The sequence below is a fragment of the Phalacrocorax carbo genome, chromosome 3 (genome assembly GCF_963921805.1).
Source record: "Phalacrocorax carbo chromosome 3, bPhaCar2.1, whole genome shotgun sequence".
In the NCBI taxonomy this organism is placed as follows: Eukaryota; Metazoa; Chordata; class Aves; order Suliformes; family Phalacrocoracidae; genus Phalacrocorax; species Phalacrocorax carbo.
The window spans coordinates 99,084,618-99,101,090 of record NC_087515.1 but is presented as its reverse complement, the minus strand read 5'-3'; the positions used below and the strand labels follow the sequence as shown (position 1 = coordinate 99,101,090).

At 36.8% G+C, this 16,473-nt stretch overlaps 1 protein-coding gene across 1 annotated transcript in view; it reads right to left on the bottom strand.

The window, feature by feature from the left end:
• The window catches only part of EYS (eyes shut homolog), an 888,772-nt gene extending 873,200 nt beyond the window's left edge, over positions 1–15,572 (bottom strand). Inside the window, exons 1-2 of the mRNA XM_064448569.1 lie at positions 15,344–15,572; positions 9,971–10,141 (exon numbers count right to left, since the gene is read on the bottom strand). Of these exons, the coding sequence (XP_064304639.1) occupies positions 9,971–10,141; positions 15,344–15,572 (400 nt within the window). The remainder of the gene's footprint in view (positions 1–9,970; positions 10,142–15,343) is intronic.
• Between the last annotated feature and the right edge of the window lie 901 nt (positions 15,573–16,473).

Sequence of the window (16,473 nt, the reverse complement as noted above, 5' to 3'; positions counted from 1 at the left end):
ACATAGCTGTGATTATCATCTGTGTAGATAATAACACTGGACCACAATTAGTTATACATTCTTTTTACTATAAAAATACTTTTCAGTTCTCTTACTTGATATAGTAGAAAACATGGTCTCAGTCGAAAAGTAATAAAAAAAAATCTATATTACCAAGTGAATTGTGTTTGTGTTATTGATTTAAATAAATAACAAACACATAAATGTATGTCCCTCTTGTCTCTTGCAGTAATGAATGCGTTTCAAGTTCTGCTTGTCTGAAGCTTTTATACTTTGGAGCACTGAATTAGTTTAACATGTATTAAATTACTTACAGTGAATCCTCCAATGATATTAAGACACAATCCTTCATTCAGACAGCTGATGCTGAGCAGCCTGCAGTAGTCAATTACTTCCTCACAGTTCTTTCCAGTGAATCCTGGCATGCAGCTGCAAATACACCAGTGTATTTTAGAGGACTTGCATTTTAAAAGTTAATTGTATTTAATTATATTCCATAATTCTATTAAATAATGTTCTTGTGGTAACAAAACAGACTTTGTATGTTAAAACAAACAGAACATGTTTTCAAGCAATTAAAATCAGTTGCATGATTCTGGGTATTTTTGTTTCCCCATAAAATATTTTTTTTTGTTGTTGATGAAAACATTTTCATAACAATGTTTCATGGAACCTTCTGAAACAAAAATCAATCTCGAATGAGGTAATATTTAACAAAAAGCTATAAATGAGGGTTTGGAAATGTATTAGAAATGATGGGTCAATCAAACCATCAGAAAGGAAAATTATAAATATGATGATAAATAAACTTTAAAATAGTATCAATGATTACTAGTGATTAATATAGAGTAGTCAATAATGACATGCTTAGGTGTGTAAGGAACAATGTAAGGAACCTGTGGAGAGGACAGTGCGTGGTTGTTTTTGTACGTGCTTAATTGTGTTGTAGTTCAGCCCCAGTTGGCAACTAAACACCATGCAGCTGCTCGCTCACTCCCTCCACCCCTCTGGGATGGGGGAGAGAATCGGAAGAGCAAAAGCACAAAAAAACCCCGTTGTGGGTTAAGATAAGAACAGTGTAATAATTAAAATAAAATAATTATAATAATATTGATTATTATAATAATAACAATAATGATAATATAATAAAAAGGAAAAGGGAAAAAGGAAAAAAAACAGACACACAAATGATACAACCTCTCACCACCTGCCAACTGACGCTGCTGGTCCCCAAGCCGTGATTGCTGCCTCCCTCCCCCGGCCAGCTCCTCCCAGGTAACATACTGGGCATGACGTTACATGATATGGAATATCCCTTTGGCCAGTTTGAGTCCGCTTTCTTATCTGTGCCCCCTCCCCTCCCGGCTTCTTTGCACCCAGCAGAGCATGGGAGGCTGGAAATGTCCTTGACTAGTACAAGCGCTACCCAGCAACAACCAAAACATCTGTGTGTTATCTCAACATAGTTTTCATACTAAGTCCAAAGCACAGCACTACACCAGCTACAGTGAAGAAAATTAACTCTGTCCCAGCTAAAACCATGACAAATTGTAATTAGTATATGTCTTTAAAGGAGAAAACTAACATTCTATTTTGTGACAGTTTGCTAGTTCCATGTGATGCCAGCTGAGGCATGGATAACTCTTCTGTGGTGAAAGGGACTGCAGACATTTATTCTGCTTCATGCAGCACTTGTCATTAGTACGAGACAAATCCTTTTCTTATCTAGGCCTCCAGTGTTTAAAAAAAATCCCCTATACAGAAAAATACTGATGATATCCAAATGGATAGTAAACAAGCGTTACTCAAAAACAATAGAAAGCATAGATGAAATATTTGAATATTTGTATCTTGCTCAAAATGCACAAAAAGTAAAATCCAGACTGCAAACACTCTCTTATGTGTTTTGATGTATACATAATCCCTGTCAAATTCACTAAATGTGTTCTTACACACATGGTTAGCATGTCTGTTTAAATGCTCTTTCTGGTAGATGGAAAGAAAAGATTTAAATAGAAGAGAAAGCAAATTGCCAGTTATCTGAAAATTTATGTTTGTGAAGGAACCTAAAAATAATAGATGGAAAGTTTCTTTAACTTTTTCTGAGAGGTACTTTGTCTAATGACTCAGCCCAGAAGCTGGAAATCATGAAGATGATATGGAATTGTTTCCAGTTTTTGTATGCTCTCCCTCCTAAAGGATATGAGATTCAGTAATTTTATGTTTCCTCATTTAAAAAATAACACCATCCCCGGTTTCAGAATGCGTGAAGACCCTCACAGTTATGTAGCACACAGAATAAAGGATATTTATTAAATTGCAAATGGTCAGACAACAACATTCAATAGAAAGTATCTGCCTTAATTGTGTTTTCTAAATAAGATAAAGATGCCTAAACAGTGGGTATGGATATGCCTCTGAGGGATGCACAGAAGCATCTAACATGTCCAGAAGCTTAAGCCACTTATTAGCCTTTGATGAAGTGTTAAATACGCTGAATTTCCCCAGAAACCCCCATGAAGAGCACCCACACTGCCCATGCATAGGACCACTTGGACAGAGGGAGGTGGATATGGGAAAATCTTCTCTAAAAAGTTATATTCTTTGAGGTTAGTAGAGACACAACCACAGGAGGACACTCTATACAAGTACCAATGGACTATATAATCCTCACCCTCCTATTGAAAAAATTATTGTATGTAATTCCTATAATTATATTGCTACAATTTCAAGTACTTGGAATAAAAATTCTTGCAAAGTCTATTCTTAAGAAATTTTCAGTTCACTTGTAGCTAAAAGGAGTTTTTCATAATACTTAGCTGCTTTTATTTCAGCATGTGCAAAAATATCAGATAGTTACATGCTTAGTTTTCCCTCTAAAGGGAAAAGTACTCATACCAACGTATAGCATATTTGTTGTCATTTAAATGATAGCACTATTCATCCATGTATTATATTTATATATAAAAGGAACATGAAGTAAAAAAAAAAGTATCTTTTGTTGTAATTCCATATTTAAATAACACTCAAAACCAAATCAGAGCAACTCAATTACGTTTCTTTTACAGATTTGTTTTTACCTATGATCAGAAATCAGGTGAAAGATCTCCTATGTTTCTCGGTTCAATTTTTTTAGGTAATCTATGACTGTTTCATAAAATAGATAATTTAGTAAAGCAGTTTTAGAAACTTCTTATAGTTTCTATATTTGCTCATTTTTCTTATTTTTGCTTTTGTTGTTGTTCTGCGATAGACATACCAATGTCAGTGAAGGTAAGTGTAAATTAACAGCACAAAAGTTGTCAGTAAGTTCCAAAGATGACACTAACAACAAATTTTCTCAGAACACCATTTCACATTTTTTGTGACTTTTTATTGTCCTAAAGAACAAAGATAATAGAAGATACAAAGTAAACAATCACAATTTATTGTGATGGATACCCTTGTTCACTGCCTATTTGAATTCACCTTAAATTTTGACATTTAAGAAAAAATGCTACTATTACATTCTTAGCAAAAAGTTGTATGTGATATCAAGACTGAAAAGATGGAATGAGGATACAAGATAGTCATACATCATAACTGAAGTGAAGCAAATTATATTGAGTCTGTTTGGTTATATATTTAGAATGGAAAACAACTGCTTTCCTGAAGAAGAAAGGATAAGTGGATAGAAGCTGAGATGGTGATGGATATAAGCAGAAAGCAGCTTAGGTATGAGGAGAAGCAGACAAAATAGGGGCAACCAAACCAAAACAAAAATTATTAAAAGGTCAATTCAGCTATTATTTGATTTGTGTATGCATGTGAGCTAAACACTATTACTTTTATTTAAAATGTTAAAATCCTGTAAAAGGGGATCAGATAGTAGTATTACACTGAATGAAACACACATAGTATTTTTGTGGAGTAACTAGGCGTAGTCATAAGCTACAGTATTTGGCAATGATTACCAAAAATTAAACAAAACCTTCATTAGAACTTTGAATGAGCAGCTCCAAACCTCCTGAACAAAGCAACATTGTTAATGGTAGGTTTCCTTTGGGTAAAATGAATTAAAACAGCTTTCTGACTGACAGCCAGCAAGCTTCCAAGTTTGTGACTTAAAGAAACTGAAAATCTTAAACCACTGTTCCTAGATCTTTCTGACATCCTCTGTTTTTCAAGTAGCTAAGGCAAGACATAAATTTACAAAGAGGATTTTGAATCCTAGAAGCAGTAAGACATTCTGACTGTTGGCCCTCTCCAAAACTTGACATGTCCTCTATATTTCAGCACTCTGACTTTGGCAAGACTGCAGTTCTCACAACTGAATTACTGAGTCTGGTCTCCTTGTGAAATTATGTGATTCATACCCCCTCAAAATGCTTTCTCTCACCTAAATGCCTCCCAAGTATACAGGCATACATATACACAGAATTTACATTTGTTAAATATTTGGGATTAAGTGGTAGAAAACTGATTTTATTTTCTCAAAAAAATGAGGAAATAAATTTCAGCTTATTAACAACAAACACTAAAAATTATTGCAATCACTAATTGGAGCCTTCAGTTACTCAATGGCAAAACTAAGGCTGAGTATTGAAATGAAGTTCCAGTGCTGCCATACTTACCTAATGTTAAAAGTCTGCAGTTTTGGTGTGTGGTTTAGGATAGCAGTTCAGGCTTTCTCTGTACTTCTGTACAGAGAAAATTCAGAACCTCCAGAATATGCTTCATCTCATTTGACCTGGATATTTTTCTTTGGAAGAGATGAGTAATTTCCTGGAGTTCTTCTCTTCCTTCACCAAGCAAGTCTGGTATGCAGCTTACATGCTAGGGAAAACTATGTGAATTGAATACTATCTAAAATTTTTACCTAAACAGCACATACAGGGCCAAGCACTTGACTTTGTACAAAGCTGAAGGATGCACTCTTCATTTCTCTATTCATAGTGTTCTCTCTAGAGTGTTATTTCCCTTTTTTAGTGTGTTCTTAGTGTTAAAAATCGTAAGCTTATAACCTATCCTATTTTTCAAACTAGCTCTCCACAAATGTGTCCTGCTTGTCTTGGCAAATATGTATTTTACGGATAGCACAATTGAATGGATGAATAATACACAAATATTAAAAGTAAAATCTAAGCACCACTGATTTTAATAGGATCTTAACGCTTGATATTAGTAGTAAGCATGATTGTACCATCTAATTCAACGACTAAAACCTCTAATACCTAGCTTTACCACAAAATGGAAGTGATTCTTTTGATAATCAATATAAATCATAGAATCATAGAATTATTTAGGTTGGAAAAGACCCTTAAGACCATTGAGTCCAACCATAAACCTAGCACTGCCAAGTCCACCACTAAACCATGTCCCTAAGCACCATGTCTACAGGTCTTTTAAATACCTCCAGGGATGCAGACTCCACCACCTCTCTGGGCAGCCTGTTCCAATGCTTGCAAGGTTTTCAGTGAAAAAATTTTTCCTAATATCCAGTCTAAACTTCCCCTGGCACAGTTTGAGGCCATTTCCTCTGGTCCCATCACTAGCAACTTGGGAAAAGAGACCAACACCCACCTCACTACAACCTCCTTTCAGGTAGTTGTTTGTAGAGAGTAATAAGGTCTCTCCTCAGCCTCCTTTTCTCCGGGCTAAACAACCCCAGTTCCCTCAGCCACTCCCCATAAGACTTGCTCTCCAGACCCTTCACCAGCTTCATTGCCCTTTTTTGGATGTGCAGTTGGGTTGTTAATTGCCCATTTTTACTTTCTGTTATATTGATCTAAATAATTACTCTTATTCACACATAGTATATCAATGGAAAGACTGTTAAATCACCATGCCTTTCCATAGTTATTTTTATTAACCAATTTCCATGGTGTAGTGAGGTTCATGGTACAGACCATTTCTACCACTGCTTTGTGAAATAGTAAATTATTCAGTCTGCCTTGCACACAGGGCCAGGATCTATTTTTTTATTTTTTTTTTAAAGAAAGGCAATATACAGCTTTATATTAATTGTTCTTGTTATGCATATTTTAAAATATAAGCTTCAGGCATTGTTTTGTACTAATTCATGCACCAGTACACTGTGTAAAAGACTGGCTGTATACTAGTAAATTATTAGGAGCTTACATCTTGGATTAAAGTACTGGAGAAAAATGATGACACTATTGTTCTGTGCTACACATATCTTTATGGGAATGTCTAACTGTGTATGTGTTTATGTGTGTATATGTTTCTATGTATTTATGTGTAAATATAAATAAACTTTTATTTAAAAAGTCTTTTTTTTTTTTTTTTGGGGGGGGGGGGGGAAATTGTAAACATAATTCAACTTATATTTTAATTTCCAGACTTCTCAACTGGATCTCTTCTGATGGACTGAAACTTTATGTTCTGTACTTCTGTTATGTATTTGCGGTTTCTAAGTTCCTTCATAATGTGTTTTCAGGCTTTTATGTACAACAGCTTTCAATTTTCTGCTTTTATGAATATCCTAAAATTTGAAAGTTGTTTACTGCACTTCAGTAATGCTTAGCAGAACTTACTTTAGGCAGCCAGATAAAAGCCAAGCAAATGTGAAGAGTACCAATTGTACTCCTTAGTGGTGTAAGAAAATGGAATGGAATTACATACCTACTGGGTAACTTCAGTTATTTTCAAATGGATAATTTTTAGCATGGTCTTTCTGAATGAAGCACTTTTTAATATGCTGCTTGAAGAATCAATCTAAGACCTACTAATGCATGTCTGTGAATTAGAAATTAACACAGTTGTCTTATCCTTTCAGAAACATAGCATAAACATCTTACACCCTGAATGGGAGCAGTACCTGTAGTTTGTCTCTTTTGTCATCAATGTGTCAGGATTTGTATATTTTATCTTACAGAATTAATGATGAAACAATTCATAACTCTTTAAATGTTTTCAAGAAGATTAACACAGTAGGGTACCGAAATTAAATAAAAAGTTGTTAAGAGAAAAGTTTATAGTTTTCTGTGCTCTCTGTGATTGATGATGTCTTTTCTTTCTGCAGTCAGTGGGATATCATCAAGTGATCCAATGAAGTACTGAAATAAATTAATTTCTAATCTTACCGGCAGTTATAGTTCTGCTGTTGAGCTACACAAGTTGCATTATTTAAGCAAGGCAACAATTCACATGGATTCAGTATTCTCTCACAGAACTTGCCAGTGAATATTGGCAGGCAGATACATGCCACATCCTATAGAAGAGAAGGAAATTAGAAATAATTGTTTATTGTAACCAAGGCAATAAAGAAATTAGAGTTTATTTCCACTACTATAGAGACCCTAACTAGGGCAGGGTCTCATATTAAACAGTTTACAAAGACAGAACAAAAAACACTCCTAGCCCCTAACCTTACAAACATAATTTATGACAAGTGGAATAGGCCTTCCAGAACACATTATACCAGAGTTGGGTTTGCTAGCTGGAAATATACCAGCCCTAAATTTGGCTGACTTTGTGATTTCATAAATGAATCAAGAAGGAGCTTTATACTTCATTTATGTTTTTTCCTCGTTTCTGAATTTGTTCCAATGTAATGTTTGCATCTGTCAAAGAGTAACGGTGCACAAGGCACTTCAGATACCAAACAGTATTCACTAACTAGAGTAGGAAAGAAAATGGTTTGTATCCTTTTTCCCCTTCAATATGAAGAAAGGAGATTGTATTTCTTTACGATGGTGAGAGACATCTGTCAATTACTGCAGTCTGTAATTTACACAGTAAGAACAGTAAGTTATTTTACAAAACAAAATATTTGACCTGACACTCTCTATTTTCTCTACAAAATAATGTTCTTTTTAAGCCTTTTGACATCAGAAAGCAAAGGAAAAATATACAGGGGCTTATTCCCCCAGTGAAATTGAAAGTGTTCAGGTGTTTCTTCAGAATCGGTCTTAAAGGCATGATCAGGGAACATTATTTTAACATCTGTTGAAAGATTTCTATATGTGTGGAATAAACTGCTGCATCTGTTTGTCTATAGAAATGATTGTACAAAATAGTATGTGCTAGTTTATCTACTAGACAAAATATTTAGACATGTTGCATAATTTAGAAATCTATCAATATGGCAATTTAGATGTCTCTCTCTGTGAGTGAGTATGTATCACTGGTAAATGATAACTGAGCTCTTGAACTTTTCTTTCACTATTTTGATTTTGTATAGTCACTTTTATTTACAATAGTCATGCTAATGAAAGAACATTGACAATGCAGTTTGAAATACTACTAGATATGACTCTATTATCAAATCTTTGTGAGTCTGCATGAATTTATTCTGTTTTACAAAAAGAAAAAAAGAAAGAAAAAAAAGAAACTAAAAACAGTTACCACAGGAAAAGAAACAATAGGAAACAACCACTAGGTAATAAATATGACTGATGTATCATGTTTAATATCTGCTTTATTAGAGAGAGAGAAAAAAAAGAAATTACATCGGTAGTTTCTAAACTGACCTTCAAGAAACTGAATAGAAAATGTGGAATTTGGTCTTTTTAACCATAGAAATATTAGAAACACTACACATTCAGACAATGCTGTGTTTCTTCAAGAAACATCCAAAGCTAATTTTAAAAGTTCCATTAGAATTAAATGTTTTGGTACTTTCATGGAACAGATCCTTCTAGAAGCTATCTCAAGTCATACGGATGACAGGGAGGTGATTAGAAACAGTCAACATGGTTTCACAAAGGGAAAAACATGCCTGACAAATCTAGTGGCTTTCTATGATGGAGTGACTGTTGACAGATAAGGGAAGAGCAACTGATGCTATCTACTTTGACTTCTGTAAGGCCTCTGACATCATCTCACACAGCAATTGGAGAGATACAGGTTTAATGGATAGACTATTAGATGGATAAGGAATTGGCTGGATGGCTGTGTCCAAAGAGTTGCAATCAACAGCTCAATGTCCAAATGGAGATCAGTAACAAGTGATACCCCTCAGGGGCTCATACTGGGACCAGTACTCTTCAATATCTTTAGTAATAACATAGACAGTGGGACTGAGTGAACCCTCAGCAATTTTGTGGATTCTACCAAGCTGAGTGGTGCAGTTGATTTACTAAAGGCAAAGGATGCCATCTAGAGGGACCTTGAAAAGCTTGAGAAGTTGAACCATTTGACTCATGAAGTTCAACAAGGACAAGGGCAAGGTCCTGCACCTGGGTTAGAGCAGTCACCACTGTCAATACAGAGTGGGAGATGAATGGATTAAGAGCAGGCCTGTGGAGAAGGACTTGGGGATGAAAAATTTGGATGAAAATTTGGACATGAACCAGCAATGTGACCAGAAAGCCAACTGTATCCTGACTGCATAAAAAGAAGCATGGCCAGCACTTTGAGGGAGGTGATTCTTCCCCTCTACACTGCTCTTATGAGGCCCCACCTGGAGTACTGTGTCCAGTTCTGGGAACCCAGCACAAGAAAGATATGGACCTGTTGGAGCGAGTCCAGAAAAGTGCCATGAAAATGGCTACAGAGGAAAACTGAAAGATTTGGGGTTGTTTGGCCTGGAGAAGAGAAAGCTCTGGGGAGACCTCACTATGGCCTTTCAATATATAAAGGGGGCCTAGAAGAAAGATGATAAAAGACCTTCTGCCAAGACTTTTAGTGACAGGACAAGGGGTAAAGGTTTTAAACTGAAAGAGGGCAGGTTTAGATTAGGAATAAGGAAGAAATTTTTTACATGGGTGTGGTGAGACAGTGGAGCAGGTGGCCTAGAGAAGTTGTGGATGCCTTAACATTGGAAGTGGTCAAGGTCAGGTTGGATGGGCCTTTGAGCAACCTTATCTAGTGGAAGATGTCCCTGCCTACAGCAGGAGGGTTGGAACTAGATGGCATTAAAGGTCCTTTCCAATCCAAATCCAAATCATCCCATGATTCCATAATTCTATGTTCCAGTAGGGATCTCTGAAATTCATACTTACATTTGGCAAATTGATACATGTACCTCTGTTCTGACATGGTCTTGAAGAACATTCATTGACATCAATTTCACAGTTGTGACCCAGAAAACCAGCAAGACAATCACAAACATATCCAGATTGATTATATTGGCATATGCCCCCATTCAGGCATGGCTGAGATGCACAAAGATCACTAGGTTCCTCACAAAATGGACCTAAAAGAAATAAGCATAAAAAATTAGGGATTGTTTGAGTGAATTATGCTTTCTGATATGCTGTCTATAAACGTTACATTGTCACTATGTTGTGTTTCCTTACTATTTCTCATTAATTCTATTTTTTGTTTTGTTTTGTTTTATGAGGTATTGAGAGGCTTTTGTTTATTGTGCTTTTCTTAAATTGTCTATGCTGTGAAACTCCATTTGCTGCCTGGGACACCTGTAAACTATCACCATTTAAAAAGCAAGGAACTTAGAATATTCCTGTATGTTTTGTTTGTTTTGGTGAATGAATGTGGAGAAACAGGTAGGAGTGAGTAAACTCATCTGTAGCAAAGGGAGGATGAGAACTGTAACCATAGACCCAGGAGACACTGACGAGTCGCTGAAGATCTCTTTTGCAGCAGTTATTATTAAGGGAGGTTGTTCCCTTTCCTGTTTATAGATCCAGCCAGTAGTGAAGCTGAATTGTACTTTCAGTAGGTGCACACACAATGATGTGTGCATGCACACACACACACACACACACATGACACAATACAGGCACAGTGACTACATGGATCAACAAGGAAACCAGTGTCTTTACCTGCACCACATAAACACAAAGAGCACTCATGTGAGTGTGAACAGCAACAATGGCTCAAACTTTTTCCTCCTCTCTGGGTAGTCAGTATTGAAGTTCACCAGCAAACATACACACTGCCTCACTTTCTAAATGCACAGATAAACCCACATTAATGGATCCATCAAAAGTTAGCACAGGTTTAGTCTGTCTGATATCCATACCTGCATCCCTGACCTCTTGTCAACTTGCTGGCTCAGACCTTGAGTCATTCCAGATCTGGGTATCATTCTAGTTGTTGGGTATCATTCTAGTGTGCAGCTTTACCATTCCTGCACACCACCGTGGTACTGCAGAAATGGTAAAGAAAGGAGACTGCAATGACCAGATGCAGGGCTCAGCCAGAGAAGAGTAATGAGCTGCAGCCTGCTTACACTCAGCTGGCCGTTTTATCACCTTTTACCTGCATTTTCCCATATTTGTACTTCTCCTGTCTACCTTGATCCCTACCTTTCATCACCCTTTTCTTCTCCCAGATAAACAATCCTTGCCTAAGTGTTTGTCCCCATTGGCCCCAGTTTTGTTACCTCCATATACGAATTCAGTATTTCTGATACAGTTATCTAGACAATCTTGTCTTTATGTGGGATTACTGATATCGTTGCCAGGCTTTGTTTGCCTTGCAAGAAAGTAATCCCTGAAAAGTCCTCAGTTCCCCCCCCCCCTTTAATTATCTGTGAAGTTTTCCTGCCTCACAAATTTTTTCCTTAACCGTCTGTGGAATCCAATCACTCTTACACTATCTGTAACTTTTGTCAGCCACTCACTCAGTTACATGTTAAACTCAGCAACTTCTCATGTTAAGTCCAGTAGTTTCCCATGTTCTGTTCAGTTATTGTAACCCCAGGCTGGTGTTTACTAATCTACCTGCATACCTGAACAGTTAGGAGCTGCTTAAGTATTTTGGACAATTAACTCTCTTTAATTGCACAACTTCAAAGATATATCAGAATTATAGCAGGTAAGAATTTACTTCCATTTACTTCTGGAGAATTATGTAACAAATATGCTTTTAACATATCCTGTACTTTCTGATTTAAACCACCTTGCTAACACATACTTACAGATGACATCAGAAGCATTTTTTCAGTAATTTGCTGTAGCAATAACATTAACTTCATAATAAATCCATTCTGAAGTAGTAGGATGTATTGATTCCACATTTTGTTAGTCACTTGAATAAATTGAATTAAGAATAGATGTTCATAAAATTATACTTTATAAAAAGATGCATATTTCTGAAATGGTAACAGAATATTTTTAATTCAGAATTGTAAACTTCCAGGTAAACATAGCTAATTAATTCTAAATCAATTAATAGATAAGTATGTGAGATTCTAATAATTTCCTTACCAACACAGAGTAGCTATATAGAACCGCTCTAAGACATAGAACATTTACGAGGAGATCTAAATATCACACTTTGTCTCTATTATATACCAGAACAGCTGATGCAACAAACACTATACAAGAAACTCCCATTAGCAGAAAAAGGGTCAAAACACAATTTCCTTTTTATCTCTCAGTTCATCGGAAATATTTGTTCCAATCAAGCAAAATGAATTGGATCTTTCTTTTAGGACATATTATTCACTTCTCTTTAGCATCAGAGGACATTCAAAGAATGTTTCATGAATTTGTTGCTATCCCTCATCACCATAGTAACCAAATTACAGTAAAAGTATATTGCAACTTGCAGATGTTAGAGCTTGCTAATAGGAAAAACCAAGACGGCCATTCCTCAGAACAAGGCCATTGACTGGTATTAGTGCACATATACAAGACCATTTGCAGCATGAAGTGATGTGGATTAGTCAATTGTTTCTTATTATTCAATTTAGTATTTAGCTGTCCTGTTGTACTTCAATACACTGCACTGTGGCAGTACTCATAGACCAGGTTACATATATCAATGCTTACCCTAATTTTTTTAAACTTTGATTAGCACTTTTGACAAGAATGGGTGCTCCTGACCCACCCACATTACTGAACATGGGAAGGCTAATCAGCAAAACAGTAACTCCAACTGCTCTACCCAAAGGAAGTGTAATTCCAGAGAGTGTAATTCCACAAGCCAAATGGATTAATGAATTGTTCCTGCCATTGCTTCTACCCCTGAATCCGTTCAGTCCTCCCCGTTTTTTCTGCCACTATTACAAACATATTCTTAGCCTTTTGTTAAAAAATGGCACTGGATGGGATTATTAAAACAGGGAAAGACTAAATGAACAAAATAACATAGAACAATGAAGGCTGGTTAGCGAAACCAGATGAAAGAGGTGCCATTTTGGTAATGCTATGACCATTTTAGTGAAACTAGGGAAAGAACATTGTTCTGTTAAAACAAAAAAAACAAAAAAAAAAAAAAAACCAAAAAAAAGAGATAGTGCAACTTTCTTTTAAGGAAGACTAAAAGTAGCTAGAAGAGGAATAGAGAAAAGCCCGAGAAGAAATAAGGAAATATTGCTAATCACAGCATGGGATCAAGGAAAAAATGTATCAAGGATGGCAAAAAAAGTGTTCAATTTCTTTTCTCTTTGACATCTCCTTGCAAAGGGCAAAATTTTATATTTTTTTCTTTTTGTTAATTTAGAAAAAAACCATTTAATTTAGTGGGAAATGGGAGCCAATTACCTAACCAGGTCAAGAGGGATAATTTTAAATTAAGATACCGAGGCAGCAAAAGCACTCATGGTCTAAAACACAAGTCACATCTTTCATACATCTACTTCGACTGAATTCAATAAAAAACTCTACCAGTTGCCTAATGTCTTTTAGGAAGAATTCAGTCTTGATCAGGAATGTTTCCTTAACCATTGATGCTACTTATGTCTTTGACATTCCCCTAATTTTTAATTTCTTGTCATCAGCATCTTATGTGAAAAGCAAGGGCAGTGCTGTTTCACCTGAACATCTATGCCTCATGGGTTTGACAAACCATGTCAATAAAAGGAATTCTGGAGAACTGGTGTTTTGAGTTTTTTATTCTATCATTCCCAAGCACGATGTCAGACTCAATCTTTTTTCTAAAGAGTGAAAGGTGATTTGATTACAGCCCTTGGATGGGGAAAATATCAAGCACTAAAGGGATTGTTAATTCAGTGGAGAAGAGAGTAACAAAAGCAAATGACTGAAAAGAGAAGCAAACCAAAATGAAGTTAGAAACGCATCACATATTTTTACCAGTGATGTCTCTCTACTAGACTACTATGAAAGAACTGGATTCTACAGTTGCTGATGTCTTCACATCAATGCTTTCTGAAAGATCCTACTTTAACCATATACAAGACAGAAGCCTTAATATATAGGCAAGCAATATAACAACCTTTGGTCAGAACAGATGAACAACTGGTCCTCTAAACCTGCAAATCTATTTATTTATTTTCATTCAAAATGTATACAAAATCTCTTAATAGTTGTGTAAAAAAAGAATTAATCCCAAATTCCCATTTAAAAATGTACACGTGTTTGTCGCTATGAGTCTCTTGTTTAGGTATGTTTATATAAATACGTAACTTCATAGCAGTGTTAACATTTACTGACTTCTTGAATGCTGTTGTTAGAAACAAGATAAAGAGGGAACAGGATAAAAATAGACCTGTGTAATCTGAAGCCAAATGTAAAACCCTGAAGTAGAACAATGTTTAAGAAAACACACAATCATAGAATTATTGAAATTGGAAAAAGCCTCTAAGAGCATCAAGTCTAACCTTCAAACCAACACTCATATGTCTCCTAAACCATGTCCTGAAGTCCCATGTCTACATGTTTTTTGAACACCTCCAGGGATGGTGACTCCACCACCTCTCTGGGCAGCCTGTTCCAATGCATGACCACTCCTTCAGTAAAGACATTTTCCCAATACCCAATCTAAACCTCCCCTGATGCAGCCCGAAGCCGTTTCTTCTCATCCTATCACTAGCGACCTGGGAGAAGAGACCAACACCCACCTCACTACAACCTCCATTCAGGTAGTTGTAGAGAGTGATAAAGTCTCCCCTCAGCCTCCTCTTCTCCAGACTATACAACCTGAGTTCCCTCAACCTTTCCTTGTAAGACTTGCTCTCTAGACCCTTCACCAGCTTTGTTGCCCTTCTTTGGACACACTTGAGCACCTCAGTGTCCCTCTTGTACTGAGGGGCTCAAAAGTGAACACAATTTTCAAGGTGTGGCCTATTTGTCTTCTGCAAACTTGCTGAAGGTGCACTCGATCCCCTCATCCAGACCATTGATAAAAATATTAAACAAGTCTGGCCCCAACACTGAGCCCTGGGTCATGACTGGCCACCAACTGGATTTGTCTCCATTAACCACAACTGTCTGGGCTCAGCCTTCCAGCCCGTTTTTTAACCAGGGAAGAGTACACCTGTCCAAGCCATGAGCCTCCAACTTCTCCAGGACGATGCTGTGAGAGACAGTGCAAAGGCTTTACTAAAGTCCAGGTAGGCAACATCCACAGCCTTTCCCTCATCCACTAGGTGGGTCACCTGGTCATAGAAGGAGATCAGGTTGGTCAGGCAGGACTTTCCTTTCGTGAACCCATGCTGGCTGGGCCTGATCCCCTGGTTGTCCTGCACTTGCCCACTGAGCACTCTCATTCCACAGCACGGCTCCACACCTGACTGGCCTGTAGTTCCTTGGATCCTCCTTCCGGCCCTTCTTGTAGACAGGCATCACACTAGCAAGCCTCCAGTCATCTTGGCTCTCTTCTGTTAACCAGGACTGTTGATAAATGATGGAGAGCAGCTTGGTGAGCTCCTCTGCCAGCTCCCTCAGTACTCTTGGGTAGATCCCATCTGGCCCCATAGACTTGTGAGTGTCCAGGTGGAGCAGCAGGTTCTAAACTGCTTCCTCATGGATTATGGGGGGTTTATTCTGCAATCCATCCCTGCCTTCCAACTCAGTGGCCTGAATACCCTGAGGATAACTGGTCTGGTGGTTAAAGACCGAGGCAAAGAAGGCAAAGCCTTTTCCTCATGCTTGGTGGCAGTGTTCCCCTCTGCGTCCAATAGAGGATGGAGATTATCTCCAGTTCTCTTTTTGCTGTTAATGTATTTGTAAAAATATTTTTTGTTATCCCTAACAATGAACAATGCAGCTGGGAACAACACATTAGTCCAACTTGTAAGTGCATATTGAAAATGTTTATGTGAATTCTGGAGACCCAAGACTTCAGTTAAAAAAATGTGAAAGGCAAACACTTTTAACTGTATAGATTTCATGCATAATCTCCTATTTTACTTTGATATCAATAACAACATAGTACAGGAATAGTATTTGACATAGTTGCTATGTATTTTTGTTGCCAGCAATTTCAACAGAAGTACTTCCCTCATTCAGACCCAAAAAGAGAGATTAGCTGAAAAAGCTGAAGTCCCTTTACTCTTCACTGATGAATGATTAGCTACTTAAAGCTATGATACATTGTTCAAATTCTTATGAAAATAAATGCAGAAACCATATTCTAATTGGAGATAGATGATTCAAGAACCTTCATTATGAAAAAAAACCCAGTTATCAGCTTGATTGAATATCCTGATTAAAGAGGAAAATTCAAGAAATTAAAGACTTCATTGGTAGGATTGGTTCACCATGGTCTTTCAATTCAGTGAATTCTTGTTTAGTTTTCTTCAATAAAATAAAAATTTAGGAAGATTAAAAAGCAAGAATTACTTAGTAAATGTTGTCCTATAGACCAATATGAATG